Source organism: Mercenaria mercenaria, chromosome 8 (genome assembly GCF_021730395.1).
Source record: "Mercenaria mercenaria strain notata chromosome 8, MADL_Memer_1, whole genome shotgun sequence".
NCBI lineage: Eukaryota > Metazoa > Mollusca > Bivalvia > Venerida > Veneridae > Mercenaria > Mercenaria mercenaria.
In genome coordinates this window covers 43,563,596-43,581,100 of record NC_069368.1, presented here as the reverse complement: position 1 = coordinate 43,581,100, position 17,505 = coordinate 43,563,596, and the positions used below count along the sequence as shown (strand labels likewise).

Genomic DNA, 17,505 nt, shown 5'->3' with positions numbered 1-17,505 from the left:
GTATGACCTTTTTCATGGATCATACTTGTGATCTGCGAAACTGATTTGCGAAAATTATATTGAGTAGGTTCTTGTTACTTTAAGGCAATTCCCAGGACTGTATAAGATAAAAATGCTTTAGCTTATTTCAGAAATGGCTAGTACTTACAGAAATCATTTGTGCCAGTCACAAAATCTATGCAAGCTTGGAATGCGATATCTTCATTAATCTTTACCCTGCTTAATTTCTAAAATGGACTGGTCCATCATTCAGTTTGGGCGGTACCACTTATTATTCGAAGGGGTGTTCATTGAAAATATACTGACGGCATTGCAAACAGTGCCTGCATAGATGTGCAGGCTGATCTTGGTCTGCACTGGTAGCAAAGGCAATATCACTTGCCGACAGCAGGCTAAATTTGATATTTTACCCAAGGATATATAAAGAAAATGAAATTGATTCATATTTCAGATTACTGTGATAGATGGAAATTTTCAATCACAGTTTTGGAAAACCAGTCATTTAGATTTATAAGACTCCTTTGCCGTATACACATTTACTTTCCGAATCCAATCCTATTACTTGCAGCCGGTAGTTTAACGTAAGATCATACTGGAACGATCGAATGTGAACCTTCGACTTGCGTCCCGGAAGTGGATTCCTTTTAAACAAACCGCTTGACTGATTTTCACCAAACTTGACCAAAAATAACGGCAGGTAAGTGTCTTCGTGGCCGTTTACTAGGTTTTATAATTTGGCCTTTACGTCTGTTTTGATTATTTCAGAAATTCATAAATAAAAACTTTCTTTTTGATGAATACACAAGGTCAATATGACCAGTAATTAAATTTATAATTTACGTCTTACTCTGTCCTATAGCAATCATAAATTATTCATGAGTGGTTGATGGGTGATAATTGTACCGATTGAAAAAAAACGTCGCCGCCGGTTTACGTTAACGTCAGGTCGACGAGTCCTAACAACGTACAAGACGTGTACCACAACCTTTAATTGAAACCGCACTGGGCGTTCAGACGTAATTTTACGGTTTTGCTTGTTTAAAGGATGACATATGATTTTGGGGCAAAAATGTACAGGAAAATTTATTGAAATGATTAGTAAAAATTGGTTGAGGAAGGAAAAACATGATACAAAAATTATCAAACATCTTTATATTTATTATAACTTATATGTATAAAACAATAAAATATAATAATTAACATATATATCGATTATCAAATGTGTAAAAAAAAACAAGATTTTATAAAAAGTAAAAAGCCTGTTTATATCACTTATCTATGGAATCTTGGTATTTGAAATCATTCCTAACATGTGTCTTTTCCAGCTTGACAAATACCAAAGATAAATACAAAGCATATAGTTACGCAATCCAATGCCCTATTAAATTTTATTAGAATATTCACGAAATGACCAAAATTAATTGAATTCTTTTCTCGTCCCATTATTTTCTTCTCTTTTCTCCATATATGTCACATAAAATATTCTAAACTATTCTCCACAAGCCGCATGAAATTTATATAAAAATCTATTTTGGAACCGGTTGGAATCTAATACGCTGATGTGTCTGCTCTAGCTTCATTGTCACTATTTTTGTTATTTCACTCTCAAAGACCAGGGACTAGCTTGGTGACGGTGACTGACATCTGTCTTATTCTGAAATGATAAAAAAAAATCATCAGTCGAGTACATGTATTTAGATTTACGTTGAAATACAAGAATATTCTCGTTTTGAAGTTTCAATGGTTTTATGTTTTCTAGTTCATAGGGAATACACAGGCTGGCCAATACATCTGTATAACAGACGTCCGGCGGTGGTGGTAGTGGTGAGGTGTATATTTCATTAAAGCCCTGCTCCGTGGTTATTCAAATTCTATGGTGTGTATGCAACCCATGATTACAACAGGTAACAGTTAACGGCCACGCACCACACTTTAGCACGCAAAACCAGAGGTATTCTATATAGAATTTTATATGAAATAGACTCTATTTTGACAGGCGTCACTGTTCATAGTCAGGATTTTCATGCTTTTTCAGTGAAAATCTAAGGTTAAAAGGTAAGACTGGAGCAGGTCTTTAACTCTAATGAATAAATTCAGTCTAACCCAGATGGCTATTATTTTATTACGTTGTGTTCTATTCTATCTTGCATATTTTATTTATATCATAAATGTCATAAAAGCAATTATTTTTTAAGTTTAAGTGAAAACTTGTATATACTTACATTTCTTTACATAATTATATAATATTTAAAGACAAACATATTTTAAAGAAGTAACATCACCACTCATATTTAATTCTTATTCACGACTTTGAAACGCGTATGTACATACATATATTTGAGCGATTTCACGTGATATCTTAAATAAACTTACACAAAAACTGCGAAGGCACACGAAATGGGGGTAATCCCGCGCTGCCGAACATTCCTCTTATTGAGCCAAAGTCTCCGCTAAAGCCTACAGGGACTTGGGGGATAGGGCGGCCCTGGAAAGGATCGGACCAACCACCCTGGTACTGGGTGGTAAGAGTTTGTGGATTTCCATCCCAACCGTTATTTCTTCCGTCAGAGTACTCTTCACCAATGCCGGCACCGCCGTGACGAGGCAAACCTGTGGATATAATGCATCAATGTACCAAAACTAGTAACACAGCTGCGTCCACTTTTTAAAGCTCGAAACCGCGAAATAATAGTCAAGTTTTCTTAAAGTGACACGGTTGGTATTTTTGTTCTTTCCTTTATAAGTCTAGTTATTCAGATTTTTAATCAAATTTTACGTTAGGAAGATATGTAGAGGTTAAACTTACCGAGAAAGCTTTTAATAGTGAATTATTGTAATCAGCCAACCCACGTGGCTTTTTGGTATCGTACAATGGGCAAAATCGCTCAGTTGATGTAACATTTTGCTTAATATCTCCTTAGTTGACATGTTTTGATAAAATTAAAAGCGTCGAAGACAGGAGAATGGATGCTTCCTCGTCAAAAAGTGTCTGCCAGAAATTATTGATATTTTCTCAAACACTTCGCCCAAACGTTCATCACGGACCAAATGTGTAGGTAATGCACATGCTGGAATTTTGGCAAAGTGTTTGAAGACAGTATTGTTTAAATTCTGAAAACTTATTATGCTGAGGAAATCACTCGTTTTTCTGTCTTCGACGCTTAATCTATCAAGTAACAAGGAAATTACGAACAAAATAGTACATGAATCGGGCGATTTGACCCGTGTGTACGATACCGGAAGGTCAGGTGGGTAGGCCACCCTGTTAATATACAATTAACGATAACAAACAGATAAATGTCAATGTGCACAAGAGGTCTGGATATTATGAGTTACTAATTGCTTTTAACATACTATCCAAGAAATACGATATTCGTATTACAATCATACCGCGTTCGCCCATGCGCATTTCACGCCCTGCAACTGTACTTCCTAAAATCTGTCTAACAAAGGATGGGTCCTCTTGGATACCTTGACCACCTCGCGGCATAGAAAAAGAGGATGAACCGCCAAAACCTCGTGAAGCCGTTGATCCACTAAAACCTCGGGTAACTGAAGATCCACCAAAACCTCGCGGAGCTGTTGATCCACTAAAACCACGTGACCTTGTTGACCCGCCTCTAAAGGGCGCAACATTGTCTAACTGAAGGTTGGTGTTGAAAAACTCAGCTGTAATTACGTATACAGAGATTTTAATTTCTGATGGTCTTCAAAAACATGAAAGATCGACATTTCATTGAGAAATTCATTTGAAAAGAATACATTTGCACATTCTAAGATATGAATTATGTGTTTTCTTTTCCTTCTTTCTGTTGACTTTGCTGGCCATGATTTCGTTAACATGGCATACTTTAGCCGAGAAATAATATTACATTACCTATAACCGCAGTGGAATAGGAAATGTACAAAATTTCCTCCATGCGCGAGTTCTTACATTTATTTGTTGTATGAGCTAGTCAGCTATACACAAATTTTCTAAAAAAGAACATTTTGTTTGATAAAATCACTTCCATCTGTTTCTTTAAATGATACCATATATAATATGATGCATAGGCAAAATGGATCAATTTCGTGACATTTTTAGGTGAAATTTATATTTACATCAGTTAAATGTTAGGTATATTTAGTAACAAAAATATCTCATATGCAGTATAATTAGATTTAATAGTCGAATTATGGTTAAACTGTATTGGTTTGTGTCCTGGCTCTGTCACATCATCAAATACGAGCACTGCATTTTTCTCAGAGAGAGATCTCATCAGCCTCAAGCTTTTATTTAAATTAATAAATAACTGATTTAAAACACTAACCTGTTCTGCTTCTGCCACCACGCAGTGAATCACGAGAACCACCGGATCCTCTGTCAAATTGACTGCGATAAAATCTACCTAAAATTTACAAAAAGGAACATTTACAAAATGCCATCATCAGATTATTCTCGGGCACAGTGACATAATCTATCTACAACAAATACACCCGATTACCAATATAATGTAATGAAATTAAAATTTGAATAATAAACGTTGCATTTACTTGAAATATCATTTGAACAAATTTATACCGACTCTGCTTGTTACGGCACATCAGTGCCAGGTATATATGTTATTCATTAACTCGAAATTTCAAGACATGTAATTCGAAATTTCGAGATACTAAGTCGAAATTTCAAGATACGTCATTCGAAATTTCGAGTTAGTTTGTCTAAATTTAGAGTAACATATATCGAAATACAGACTTACTAACTCGAAATACAGACTTACTAACTCCAACTTTCGAAATACTAACTATCAAAGCAAATGTGGATGTATAGGCTGAACACCACTAAATCCAGCTGTTCTTTATTTCATATAAAATCCACTCACTTCATAACGGTGTTTCGACATTTTCTAGCATATCAGATTTTCAGACACTTATATTCCCATAAAGAACTAGATCGCTACTTTAGAAAAACAAAAAGAAAAAGGGGTGTTAACTTTTATATAAGAAAACTACAGTTCGTTAAATACAACCCGCTGAATTTACTACTTTTCGCTTCTTTCAATTTCTCTTTTCGTGACATTAAATTCTTACGCCGCCATTTTTATCTAGCATGCGATAGGAACATGCCGATTTCATTAGAATGCAAAGTGATACATACTGAAACGCGGTAGGGTAAAAGTAAGCACGTTGCTGCCGAGAAAATGCACTAGGAAAGGAAAAAAGATTAGTACTATTTATATTTGGACTACTTGTGACTAGACCAGCGGAGGCTTACATTCTATTTGGTAGTGATCAGCCTATAGGCACTCGGCAATATTAGATACCTTAGGTACCCGCCGTTTAACCTTAGAGGGTCATATATTATGACCGAGACCCGTCCATGAGCGTACGCTCTTTAAAGGTATCAAGGTTTTAACCATAGTTTTCTACCCAGTTTTAGCAGAAGAGAATAGAACAGAGAAAAGATCTCAGAAATTACAGGGTAGTGTTAAATTTAGAATATATAACTATTTTGACCATATTTTGAGCACACATTTTGTATTTGGAAGGTTTTCGACCTGCTTCGATCCCCCTACCACTAGAACATTTTTACATGTAAATTTAGGTAAATATCCAGGATACAGTTTGAAATTTTGAGTTCCTCTGGAGGGTAGGGTAGGTCATACATTGTTAGTAACTTTAAATTTCGACTTAGTATCTAAGTCGAGATTTCAGTTGTGTATCTCAAAATTTCGAGTAATTATCTCCATATCTGTTAAACGCACATGGCTCTAAGCTCTTCTATAGCTTGTAAATGATACATTTATAGCTTAATTTCTCCTATGTCTGTATTTAACATAAGGATAACGGCTAAGACTTTTTAAATCTTATATAATTAAACCCCTTTTCTTCTCAAAACATAGAGATTCAGAGCAAAGAAAATATAACAGAACTAATCTAAAAATAAAAAAAAAAAAAGATTATGTAATCGGTAGCTAGACTAATCAAAAACAAAACAGCTATAAAAATCTGACTTAAAATTACAACTCCTTCGAGTTAGGCTGCACTGGAATTAAACACTGGAATTAACAACAATCGGCTGTTGTCATTGAAATGTGAAAGAAATGGCGCTTGAGAAAGGGAAAAAAGCATACAAAAAACGCAGGTCCTAAGTAATCAAATATTTCCAGAAAACCAAAGATGTAGTCGTCTGCTGATTAGCTTTTGAGCTTGTCAGTAGAACATGCGTATGGATTACCCGGAACATGCGCGTGGTTAAAGGTGCGCTCAAATCTATTAACAGGAACATGCACGTGGTTAAAGGTGGCCACATATCTATTACCCGGTACATACATGTAGTTGTAGGTGCGGATAAATCTATTACCCGGTGTATGGTTTATATCATCATGTATAACTAATGTTCTCTCAGAAAATATACATTATCAGTAAGGTTAGCTGCAAGGCAGACCGATGTTACAGACTGACAAATTTATCACAATATCGCTGTTCGCGTACAATTATAGTTGGACTACAGTAAGGTATGATCTTGCTTGTGTTTGCATTATTTTTCATGTATAGAATAAAATGACTTTATTGAACATTAAATCATTTCTTTATAGGTATAACACTCAGTCATATGCTATATATCATCCTATACTTATTTTTTATATCATCAGTAAATTATTTGTGTTACATTTAAGTGTCTTTGATATTAATGATGGCGCATAAGTAGGAATCCACTCAGGTTTGATACACGTATGCAATGGTATACTTGGCTACATTTTTTTTATTTTCTTGGTAGGTGTACTTGCTTCAAATTGCACTTACATATATAAGAGTGTGGGGAGATACAAAATTCATAGAGCTACGTGAAAGATAACACAAGCATCTTCAGGTCGCGTCTCCTTTAAGTTAGAGGCCGATTTCAACAGTAAACACACACACACAAAAATAAAGAGCAGAAATAGTTCGTCCATTCCACAAATGAATTTGACAAACAATGCATAGGGTTAAGCAACATTAAGCTGGCAAAGCATTTATAAGCTATTCACCATTTTAATAGCCTTTTTTTCTACCTTCATCAGTATATTCACTGCCAAGGAGATCATAGCTGTCAAAACTGTCTGAAAGCAGATGTATTCAGAATAACCACTTGTTTGTCAGTCTATATGTCTTTTAGGTATCGTGTACCACTTGAGTCGAAGTTATGCTTTGCGTGCACGCATACTAGTAAATGGACGTGTACGCGTAAATGTATACGTGCATGCGTCATCACAAGAGCATGTATATATACACGCGCACGTTCATATAAGCGTTCATCTACATATTTACGCGTGCACGTATAAAAATATACAGATAGAAGTATATATTTACGCGTGCACGCATATTTTTATATGTGCACGTTCGCACACGCAAAGCAGACTTTAACATACCGCAATTATTTGAAACTGAATAGACGGGACCGTACTTGTGTAAACTGCGCCAAACAATTTTCAATATAAAATTCCTTCGTAAGTGTTACCAGTAGATGGCATATATCAAATTTCAAATATATGTCTATTTCAGTTATAAAACGAAGGTGACGAATTGGCTATTTATAACATACAAACATTCAAAAGTTAATTCTTTAAAAAAAGACATATTTCTTTATTGTATGCTTATATTTTTTTAATTAGAAGGATAATTTTGGTACATAAGTCCTACATACCTTGACTCATTACATGCCCCACCAGGCATAACATGGACACAAGTCCATTTAAGATCTTCATCTCCGAATCTGGAAACAAAAAATGAAAAGATAGGATATATGATGTATATAACTCTATCATTTGAAAACACTCTATTTTACCACATCTAGCTGTATGCACATATACTTTGTCTTTATTTTAATTTGCAGTCAAAGTTTTATTATTTCATTTAGTGTGCCCGGTGTTTTAGCAAAATCACAAAACCAAGAGCAAAAGTAACAGGTAAATAAAATAATACATGTTGTATACACTCAGTCATGAAAACCCATACTTTTCTCGTAAGTAACAAACAGAAGACTATTTGGTCAATATTCTTCATTGTTATGTAAAACTATTGAATGACTTGACTGTCAATGGTCAAAAGTATTTGCTCGAGGTCCGAATGTTTACGGAATAGATGATTAAAAGGATATTTTTTAAAAGTGGTCATAACGAACTCTATCGTGGTTGGGCAACCCGGATTAAAAACAAAAACAACACCAGCAGTAAAAATCTAACTCTTTAAACATACTAGTTGCTTAAACCAAAATCTGAATGACTCCTTAATTTATGGTTCGGCTTTAGCTCAGCAAACCTGAACAGAAAATTATCTAACAATGAACACGAGTTCCCAGTCAAAACTAAAACATGTCAAAACAAATAATTAGCTAGTGTCCATCATTTCATATAAATGCCTGCAATAAAATAACGCAAACCGAGAAGTTACCTAGAAATAGTACATTTATATGACGATCACCCACTGGCCTGATTTTTACGAATGACTTCAATATTACAATGCGGAACTAGGTTAGGTTTCCCTACAATAAACAATTAAGCTGTGAAGTTTGTCTCTGTTAGACATTCTGTAACTGCAAAATTATGTTAAAGCATAACGGTAATATTTCAAATTTACATTTACTTTTTATTCGTGAACTACAGATGAGTACTATATAACATTTTGATGTCTATTGAAAACCTCTTGCAGTAACAGCGAAAAAAAAGTTACATTTTTAATCAGATTGCATACTAGTATTATATCTCCTAACTTGTAAATCTTTAATTGATAGTCACAAATATAACACACAACAATTTATTTGAAGAACACATACAACTGTGTTTCATATGCAAGGCGAGCGCGGCTTTGGAAACATTTTTATTATTGTTAGATATCATATGATCATGATATGATCAAAGGCCAACGATATATTTCTACTTGTGAACCTGTGTTGCTCATCGGGAGTGTCTTGGGCCCGTTTCAAACCCAAAATGGTCATGTTGTTGTTTTTTTTTTATGTAAGAAAACCAATATTTAAAGTTAAGACAGAAATATATGAATTCAGACAATGTGTTGAAATTAATTTTTATATGCAGATTTAATTGCCATATACATATGTTCAATACCTCGTTAACAAGCACGTTTCACGTTTGAGAAAAAAAGTCTTGTAAACTTTATTAAAATCAGAATATTTCTGATAAGGCATGGGCTTTAACAAAAGTAATATATTAGCATCTACGTTTGACTTGAACCTTGACCTGAAAGCACTCAACACTCAGCGTTTCTGAATTCAACATTCTAGTAAACTTTATAACAAATTTATTTCAAAAGTCAGACTTTTTTGTTCCGGACAATTTTGACCTTACATGCTGTAACTAAAGCTTATTCGACAATATTAATGACTGAAACAGAGAAAAGACAATTCCCTAGAGATAGACAAAAGTGCAACAGCATTTCAGCTACATAACAAATGATCTATAGGCTTGAAATAAAACAATGAATATCAGAGTATTGCTGTTTTTCTGTGCAGCAATTTTCATTCCTGTCCGAAATGTTACGCACATCGAGCAAAGTTTGAGACAGTCAGGGAATTCATCTTTGTACAGCTCTCGTTTTGGGAACCAAGTATGTTCTTAACCAGTTTAATATTAATTGTTACTTTTAACACAAAAGAATCTCTGTATATACTAAATAATCAACATACCTTTTGTAACTTAATTTCCAAAATAGTAATGCAGCGCTTACTGCCAATTGTCTGAGTCACAACTGTCCGCGGTGTAACACTTTCGTCTAATTTATTAACAAAGACATCAATGTATCTGGCTGGTCGAACAAGTGGGAAGGAACGAAATTAACTGTCCAGTAGATATAACAAAGTAGGAATAAGACCACGTGCAATAAACATGTCATTTATGTCAACTAATCATATTTTTTCGTGTAGTTTTGATTTGTCTCACATAAATCAATCTAGTTAACAGGTGATCTTACATAATTAGAAAATATTGTACAAATGACAGGTAACTTATGAAGTTTTTTAATGATAAAATCTTGTACAGGAAACTGCTAACAAGGTCTGTCGTATAAAATGATTTGGACTGAGACGGCCGTGAACAGCAGCACGTATTTCTCGTGTTGGATTATAATCGTTCAGAACTTTAGATATATCATTCAATTAAACGTTCCCAGACAGCAGAAGTCTCAGAACCTCTCGGCGATAATACTTTATAAAACTTAGCATCCATAGAGATATATTCGCCGTATAGCGGGATAAATGATAAAGTTGCCCACTTCAAGTTTGGCTGTAAGATCAATATTTTTATAAAAATGCTCAAAAATGTTCAGGTCATAGATCGATCTTAATGTAGACATAGGTCTGAAATCGTGGACCAACACTCAAACACGTAAAGATGGTAGATCAACATTCAAAAATAAGTGCAAACCTGGGTCAAAATTGAATGTTGGTCTGCGATCTCGACATTTTCGAATGTTAATCTACATCCTGTATTAGTTTTGAATTTTGATAAACGATTGGAAGCCAAGGCCCGTATTCATGAAGCTCCTAAGGATTTCATTAGTCTTTTTTTCAAAGTTTTCCCTTAGATTTAAGAAATCATTAAATTTCACAAGTATTTGTTGAAGGCAAAATAAAATTTTATCTTAGGGAAAACTATATACTTAAGAAAACTTCATAAGTCCCTTAAGAGCTTTATGAATACGGGCCCAGGTCTACATTGAATGTCGATCAAAGCCATGATTGCCGATGTCAAACAACTTCATTCTTATAGATGTGTTCATTTTATACTCGTAGCTAACTTCATGCAACTACGCGTGTTCATTTCTTTATCAAAACCAGTTTTACTCAACAACATTTGTTCATTTTACTACTGTTATAGCCAATTTCACGCAACCACACATTTTCATTTCATAAAATTAGGTGGATCTAACCAGTGGCACCAGACCAGAAAGAAAATGCCACTGTACCCTACCCCTAGGTATTCTATAAGAACCATGGTTCTTGTAATATACATAGGTGTATGGTATAACATTATGCAGTGTTTTTATTTGCTGTCATGGAGCCAGTGCAATCTGACTAAAGTACATCTCCTATTACGCTACGTATAGGATCTGAGAACGACCTATTCATAGCCTCGTTCTGACGACCCTTTCCCTAGCCAATCAGAGCTTAACTTACAATATTTTGCAAATCTACCTGTATCCTTGACTTCTGATATTTACAATTCTTATGTCAAAATGTATCAGATAGCCAGTTAGCTCAGTCGGTAGGCTACTTGCTTTATAATACTTGCTTTGTAAGCGAGGGGTCCCGGGTTCGAGCCCTGGAATGACTGCACATTTTTCTTACTCTTTGAAATTGGAACAAGTCGTCTGATTGTTTAAAATAAAAACAGCAATACTGGAAATCCAAAATATACGGAGGTCGTATGTGAATGGGTCGTTCTCAGATCTTCGTTTAGAAGATCAAGTACTTAAGTCAGATTGGGAGCCAGTGGATCAAATCGCCTCAGTTTCATAGCGGATATGGGGTGGTGTGTATTAAAGGGGTTGTGGAAGCTATCAGTTACTGGAAGAGGTACATACAGTTTGTACCAGAACGCTGATCCTCGTTATTAAACTGTATAACTGTTGGAAAATGAGCAAGGACAAATGGAAGCAGAAAATACAAATGTGCATATTTAAAACATCGAATTATTCTATTCCTTAACTGTTGTATTCATAAAATGAATCATCGTGACTCGTTCACATACAGATTTAACACAAATCTCAACGTCAGAATTGACAGATCTATCAAACCCAACATATGAGAATTATATAACAAAATGCACGTCAAAATTGAATGCAAACTGTATTCTGGACTTTTTCAAAGGCATTATTTGTTATGCCAAAATAAATAACACAATCCGACTTGAGCATTGGATAAAAAACACTTTTATTCACATAAAATGATGCAAGATAGAAAAAAATGTATGTTAATAAATTAAACATCACGATCATTTGAAATATTTAAATATCATTCGAACTTCTCGGATTTTCCTGTTGAGCTTGTAAGCAGTTGAAGGAAGGCTTAGTATCCACCTGCAAAATAAATAAAACAATTTGTAAATGACCTCTCCACGGTCTTAGAAATCAAATGTTAATACACGAACAGATATGTCAAAGCAAATTAATAACAACATAAATTAATATTAACTCAAAATATGGCAAGTAACAACCGGAAAAAGCTGAAGCTACATCTCTGCTAAAACATTTCATATGCTACGGGATATACTAGTAACCAAATACATTTTTTGCGTAGTGTGTTTGTGAAGAATAAGTAAAATATTTACCGAATGTCCTTCTTCGTCCGTATCCGCCATAGCTAACCGGTTTCTTTGGGTAAATGGATGGTTTCTTCGGGTAAATAGATGGTTTCTTTGGGTGAATTACTGGTTTCTTTGGGTAAATATTTGGTCTTTTATGAGGAATTATTGGCCTTTTGGGATGAATAATTGGTTTCTTTGGGTGGATAATTGGTCTTTTAGGATGAATTATTGGCCTTTTTGGATGAATAATTGGTTTCTTTGGGTAAATGTTTGGTCTTTTGGGATGAATAATTGGTTTCTTTGGGTGGATAATTGGTCTTTTAGGGTGAATTATCGGTCTTTTTGGATGAATAATTGGTTTCTTTGGGTGGATAATTGGTCTTTTAGGATGAATTATTGGCCTTTTTGGATGAATAATTGGTTTTTTTGGGTAACTTGTTGGTTTTTTGGGGTGAATAATTGGTTTCTTTGGATGAATGACTGGTCGTTTAGGGTGAATTATCGGCTTTTTTGGATGGATAATTGGTTTCTTTGGGTGAGTTTGCTTAACGTTTTTCTTCGGGTGATGTCGTCTGCCGTATCTGTTTAGAATATTATATCCACCGGAAACGGAGCTGAGAGGCACAAAGCTTTCTTGACGACCGGAAGCAACAATCGGATCAACAATCTGCGAAAAGCCTCCTTGCATTGTCGGCCCTGTCTGCATCATTCTTCCGTCTTGCATCATGCCCCCATCCTGTAAAAAGCCATCTTGCATCATACCGCCGCCGCCGTGCATCATACCGCCGCCGCCGCCGTGCATCATACCGCCGCCGCCGCCGTGCATCATACCACCATCCTGTATAAAACCGCCCTGCATAAAATTAGGATCCTGCTGGAAGCCGACTTGCATGCCCGCTTGCATTCCTCGAGTAGCTGGGTTTCCGTCCCAGCCATCACGTAAACCGTTACTATGACGTTCACCAATACCTGCGCCACCTAGCGCGATGAATTCGCCATTACCATTTCCGCGGATTTCACGACCTATAACACGTTGAATTTCCGGCGGCATTCCTGAAAACAGACAAATGCATTTTTGGTTAGTCATCATTTCAGTTTTACCGTACGTAAAAAAATATATGTATAACTTGGATTAATTCCATCAGAACCTATTGAAAAAGTTTTAAACAATATATAGCGAGTTCAACAGACTGCTGTTAAGAAATGTTGTTCATCACCTATGTTATGACGATGAGCTCTATGCATAAGGCAAAATAAAACTTCTTTTCTGTTCTGTTCTGTTCCTCATTCTATTCTTGATAATTGTTATCTTGTGTAGCTTATTAATCACAATTACGTCATGGTTTAGTAGCATTTGATAAAAAAAAACACAAATGAGCCGTGCCATGAGAAAACCAACATAATGGCTTTGCGACCAGCATGGATCCAGACCAGCCTGCGCATCCGCGCAGTCTGGTCTCGCTTTTAAAGCCTAATGGAATTGGAGAAACTGTTAGTGAACAGCATGGATCCTGACCAGCGCGGATGCGCAGGCTGGTCTGGATCCATGCTGGTCGCAAACCCACTATGTTGGTTTTCTCATGGCACGGCTCAAATAGACTTTTTTTTCAAACTCCATTCGTCACAGTAGGCCTATACCAAGTAACTGATATATTGTTTCACTAATTATCTTGCGATATTAACCTTAAGCCTGCTGGCGGCAAGATATTCTGCCTTTGCGACCAGTGCAGACCAATATCAGGCTGTACGTCCGTGCAGAGGCTGATCATGGTCCGCACTTTTCGCTATTCAGTCAGTTAACTTTCAGTGAACACCCCTTCGAATAATAAAATGGCATTGCCCAAATTGAATGTTGGACCAGTCCATTTCAGAAATTTAGCAGGGTAAGGGTTAAAACGTATTTTACATCATTTAAATGGTTGATGATACATTTGACTCCTACAATAGTTATTAGATTGTGAGTTGATGAATGAAATCAGCTGTAAACCATTAATATAAATGAGCTGCACCATGAGAAAACCAACATAGTGCGTTTGCGACCAGCATGGATCCATGCTGTTCGCTTTCAAAGCCTATTACAATTAGAAAAACCGTTAGCGAACAGCATGGATCGTGACCAGACTGCACGGATGCGCAGGCTGGTCTGGATCCATGCTGGTCGCAAACGCACTATGTTGGTTTTCTCATGTGCGGCTCAGTTATCAAGATTGTTAGCTTAATTGTTTCTTGATCCCACAATATGTTTGACTCATTGAAGTTATTAACAATAAATCAATGATGAATGTTTTTCACTGATCATGAAGATCGTGCAAGTATGCCTCAATCATTTTATTTCGTGTACAAGTAAATAATCATCATAACACGTGTCGCTTAACTTCCTTTAAAGAGTGAAATTATTTGAACCTATTTACCGAATTTGTCTCGTGCACAACATGCCGATTAAGTAATAAATAAATTCCCTGTATTACACTCATCAAATGGAATAAACAAATAAATAGATAAATTCATCAAATCATGAATGGATATTTATGGATATATTTACATCCCTTGAAAAAATAGTACAGTTATCTTTTGTTCATTCCCAGCAATTCTCAGTTCGTTTAAGACAGTACTGGTAGAAACCCGGTTTACTGACTTGATATAGAACAGAACAGAACATATATTTTTATATATATAAATTGCCAAGAAGAAAAACAGTTGGTCTAGCTTATGAAACTTGCATGTAAATAGATTAATTTCAAGATAAATGTTACATAGAAGTTAAACATTCGCAGATATATAGGGTTCTTACAGATGATACCATACAGGGTTCTTACAAATGATACCATACAGGGTTCTTACAAATGATACCATACAGGGTTCTTACAAATTATACCATACAAGTTTCTTACAAATTATACCATCGGAAAGCTTTAAAAAATCCTGTATTGACATAAAGATCAAGTAAAAGCACATAGCGCTTACCTTCGAAACGTTGGCCGTTTACAAACAGGATGAGACAACAAATCGTTAGAAACCGAATCATCTTTGGAAGCATTTTCAGCCCTGTAAGAAAAAAGATGGTTAAAATATAAACACTGAACAGCGCAAGTCTTTATTTAACACCTCAAAATATTATAGAAATCTACGGATGCGTCAACATCATTTTAATTTTTTTTCCGTAAAACACGTTGGAATGTATTTTTTTACTGACATCTGTTTCTTATTTTCGCTTAAGAAAAACAAAAATGTTGTTCGATATCCAACGTAAACAACTAACAACTCATTTGTATATGTACATTGAAACTGAATGGAAAAAAATACGAAATATCATCACGCTATTATTACATTAATATTAAAATGCAATATTTCAAAAAAAAAAATCGAGAATATAATAAGAATGTATTAATTTGTTCTCACTTCGCATCAATATTTGTATTACGTTTTTTTATCTTCAATAAATTAACATAGTTCTGGCAAAAGTGCAAGTGAGGTAACCGATGTAAAACATTTTCTCAGCGAGTTGAAAATATAATTCTAACACTTATAAGATGTTCTTTTATATAAACAAAGAAGGATTTTACCGTGAATAGAACTCAAAACCGTGTGTTTTATTTGCCAACAAAGCACGCAAAACTAAAATCTATTTCCCATGTTAAAAATAAATGTGTACCTTATGCATCCAATGCAACCGGTCGAATGTTTGGAAAAACAGTTGAAAAAGGGATATATTTATATCTAGTGACCGGGAAATAAACTTTTTACTACATCATGCTAAGTTTTTATTGAAGAAGATATCCCCTAAAATTACCCAAGATCATGATTGTTGGTTGATTTTTTTTTGTCGTGGTTAAGAGGTAACTGAACGTATAACTTCATCAATAAACGTCAGACATGTAGACAATAAATAGACAATAAAAATAATCAATCATAGCAAAATAGCTGTGACATTTATAGCCGAATGTGTGAAGTATTGCGTAGTAGCGACTTCTAGTTGTCTTAATGAATGAAATATGGAAATCTAATTTCACCAGACGACAATTATCAAAATGTACGGTTTTTGAGTGATGCGTATCATTACTACGCAATGGCGGTAAAACGTCATTGCTAATTGATTATAAGATGCCACCTGATTGGTTAAAAAAGTGCACATGTACTGTCTTGATAATAATAGTACGTATGTTTTATTATCATAACGTTTAACTATTTATAAATTAAAAATAATGATAAAGTCAATTGTCAAAAAAGTAAGTCACGTATTTGTACTGACGAACATTGGTTTTTATGGCATGCATTTTCGTAGTACTCAAGAAAACGAATTGTAAGCTGTGTCGCCTGCAAGTGCATGCCCTTTCAGTTCTGTTGGTTTAGTTTTAGAGCAGCTTCAAATCGGCCGCCAGTGTCTGCGATTGCACAGCCTCTTTAATGTAAGTCCGATCAAGAATTTGCATTTCAACCGATTTCATTAGAATATATATTTTAGTACTTTTAATAAAGTCTTTTGCACACAGATTGTGTCACGCATTACGAGCTTCCCCCTGAAATTTTGTATTTTTTTAAAGAAAATATATATGACATAAGTACATAATGATATAACAGAATATATCATTACATATACAAACTTTTATGAGCGTCTCAGTACAGAAACATCAGCAAAATTATGTATACATCGTTTTAGATATAGCTGCACGTTCTTATGTTTTAAAGTACTTAAGTACTATCAAATGAGGAGGAGAGTTCCAACTGACAACAAAGAATAACTTCCCAATGATTTTGAAACATTAAAAAATACTAACAGCAATCGTCCCCAAACATATAAAATAAACAACAGTAATAGAAAAGTATAAGCTCTTTAATTAAAACTTAAAGCAAATTAATGCTTAAAGTGACTAACCCACACATTTTAGGCGAAAAAAAATCTCAAAAATTCATAAAAGTGAGTACTCTGAAAGGCACCAGTGGTACAAACTTATTGACATAAGATTTTTGCAAGATATTTTTATAAATAACCAAAAAATATGGTGCAGAAGGTATGAAACCGTCGCAAGGCAGAAAATTTACATTCTTCTTGTACTTTTACCAATATCTAATTTATTTTCACCCACTTTATCATTTTTCGGTGTCATATATACATTCTATACCAAACTTGGTAGAAATGAACATGTTGAAAAATTTCACCCATACTGTGGGCGAGTAGCTTTAAATGTGTTTAGATTTTTGAGACACCGAGAATGGCTTACTAGTA

General features: G+C 34.9%; 2 protein-coding genes across 4 annotated transcripts; both read right to left on the bottom strand.

Moving 5' to 3' along the window:
- Positions 1–1,143: 1,143 nt before the first annotated feature.
- Positions 1,144–9,786, bottom strand: LOC123565766 (collagen alpha-2(I) chain-like). 2 transcript variants are annotated; one of them, XM_045359553.2, is made up of 7 exons: positions 9,665–9,786; positions 7,667–7,735; positions 7,035–7,082; positions 4,311–4,388; positions 3,391–3,669; positions 2,374–2,610; positions 1,144–1,654 (listed from the first exon to the last, which is right to left on the bottom strand). In XM_045359553.2, coding segments are annotated over exons 2-7 (705 nt in total). In that variant the 5' UTR covers positions 7,728–7,735; positions 9,665–9,786; the 3' UTR covers positions 1,144–1,652. The 2 variants fall into 2 exon arrangements, with proteins under 2 accessions (XP_045215488.1, XP_045215489.1); XM_045359554.2 differs by lacking the exon at positions 7,035–7,082.
- A 2,098-nt stretch (positions 9,787–11,884) lies between these two features.
- LOC123565767 (zonadhesin-like) lies at positions 11,885–16,017 on the bottom strand. 2 transcript variants are annotated; one of them, XM_045359555.2, is made up of 4 exons: positions 15,934–16,017; positions 15,246–15,326; positions 12,306–13,334; positions 11,885–12,054 (listed from the first exon to the last, which is right to left on the bottom strand). In XM_045359555.2, exons 2-4 carry the CDS (start codon positions 15,316–15,318, stop codon positions 12,044–12,046), a joined length of 1,113 nt encoding a protein of 370 aa, XP_045215490.1. In that variant the 5' UTR covers positions 15,319–15,326; positions 15,934–16,017; the 3' UTR covers positions 11,885–12,043. The 2 variants fall into 2 exon arrangements, with proteins under 2 accessions (XP_045215490.1, XP_053405773.1); XM_053549798.1 differs by lacking the exon at positions 15,934–16,017 and adding an exon at positions 15,845–15,869.
- Between the last annotated feature and the right edge of the window lie 1,488 nt (positions 16,018–17,505).

Coding starts and splice junctions, on each gene's coding strand:
- LOC123565766 (XM_045359553.2), bottom strand. CDS start 7,727: ATGAAGATCTTAAATGGACTTGTGTCCATGTTATGCCTGGTGGGGCAT. Junction 4,389..7,034: donor CAGTGAATATACTGATGAAG/GTAGAAAAAAAG, acceptor TGTAAATTTTAG/GTAGATTTTATCGCAGTCAA. Junction 3,670..4,310: donor TGGTGGCAGAAGCAGAACAG/GTTAGTGTTTTA, acceptor ACGTAATTACAG/CTGAGTTTTTCAACACCAAC.
- LOC123565767 (XM_045359555.2), bottom strand. CDS start 15,318: ATGCTTCCAAAGATGATTCGGTTTCTAACGATTTGTTGTCTCATCCTG. Junction 13,335..15,245: donor AAACGGCCAACGTTTCGAAG/GTAAGCGCTATG, acceptor GTCTGTTTTCAG/GAATGCCGCCGGAAATTCAA.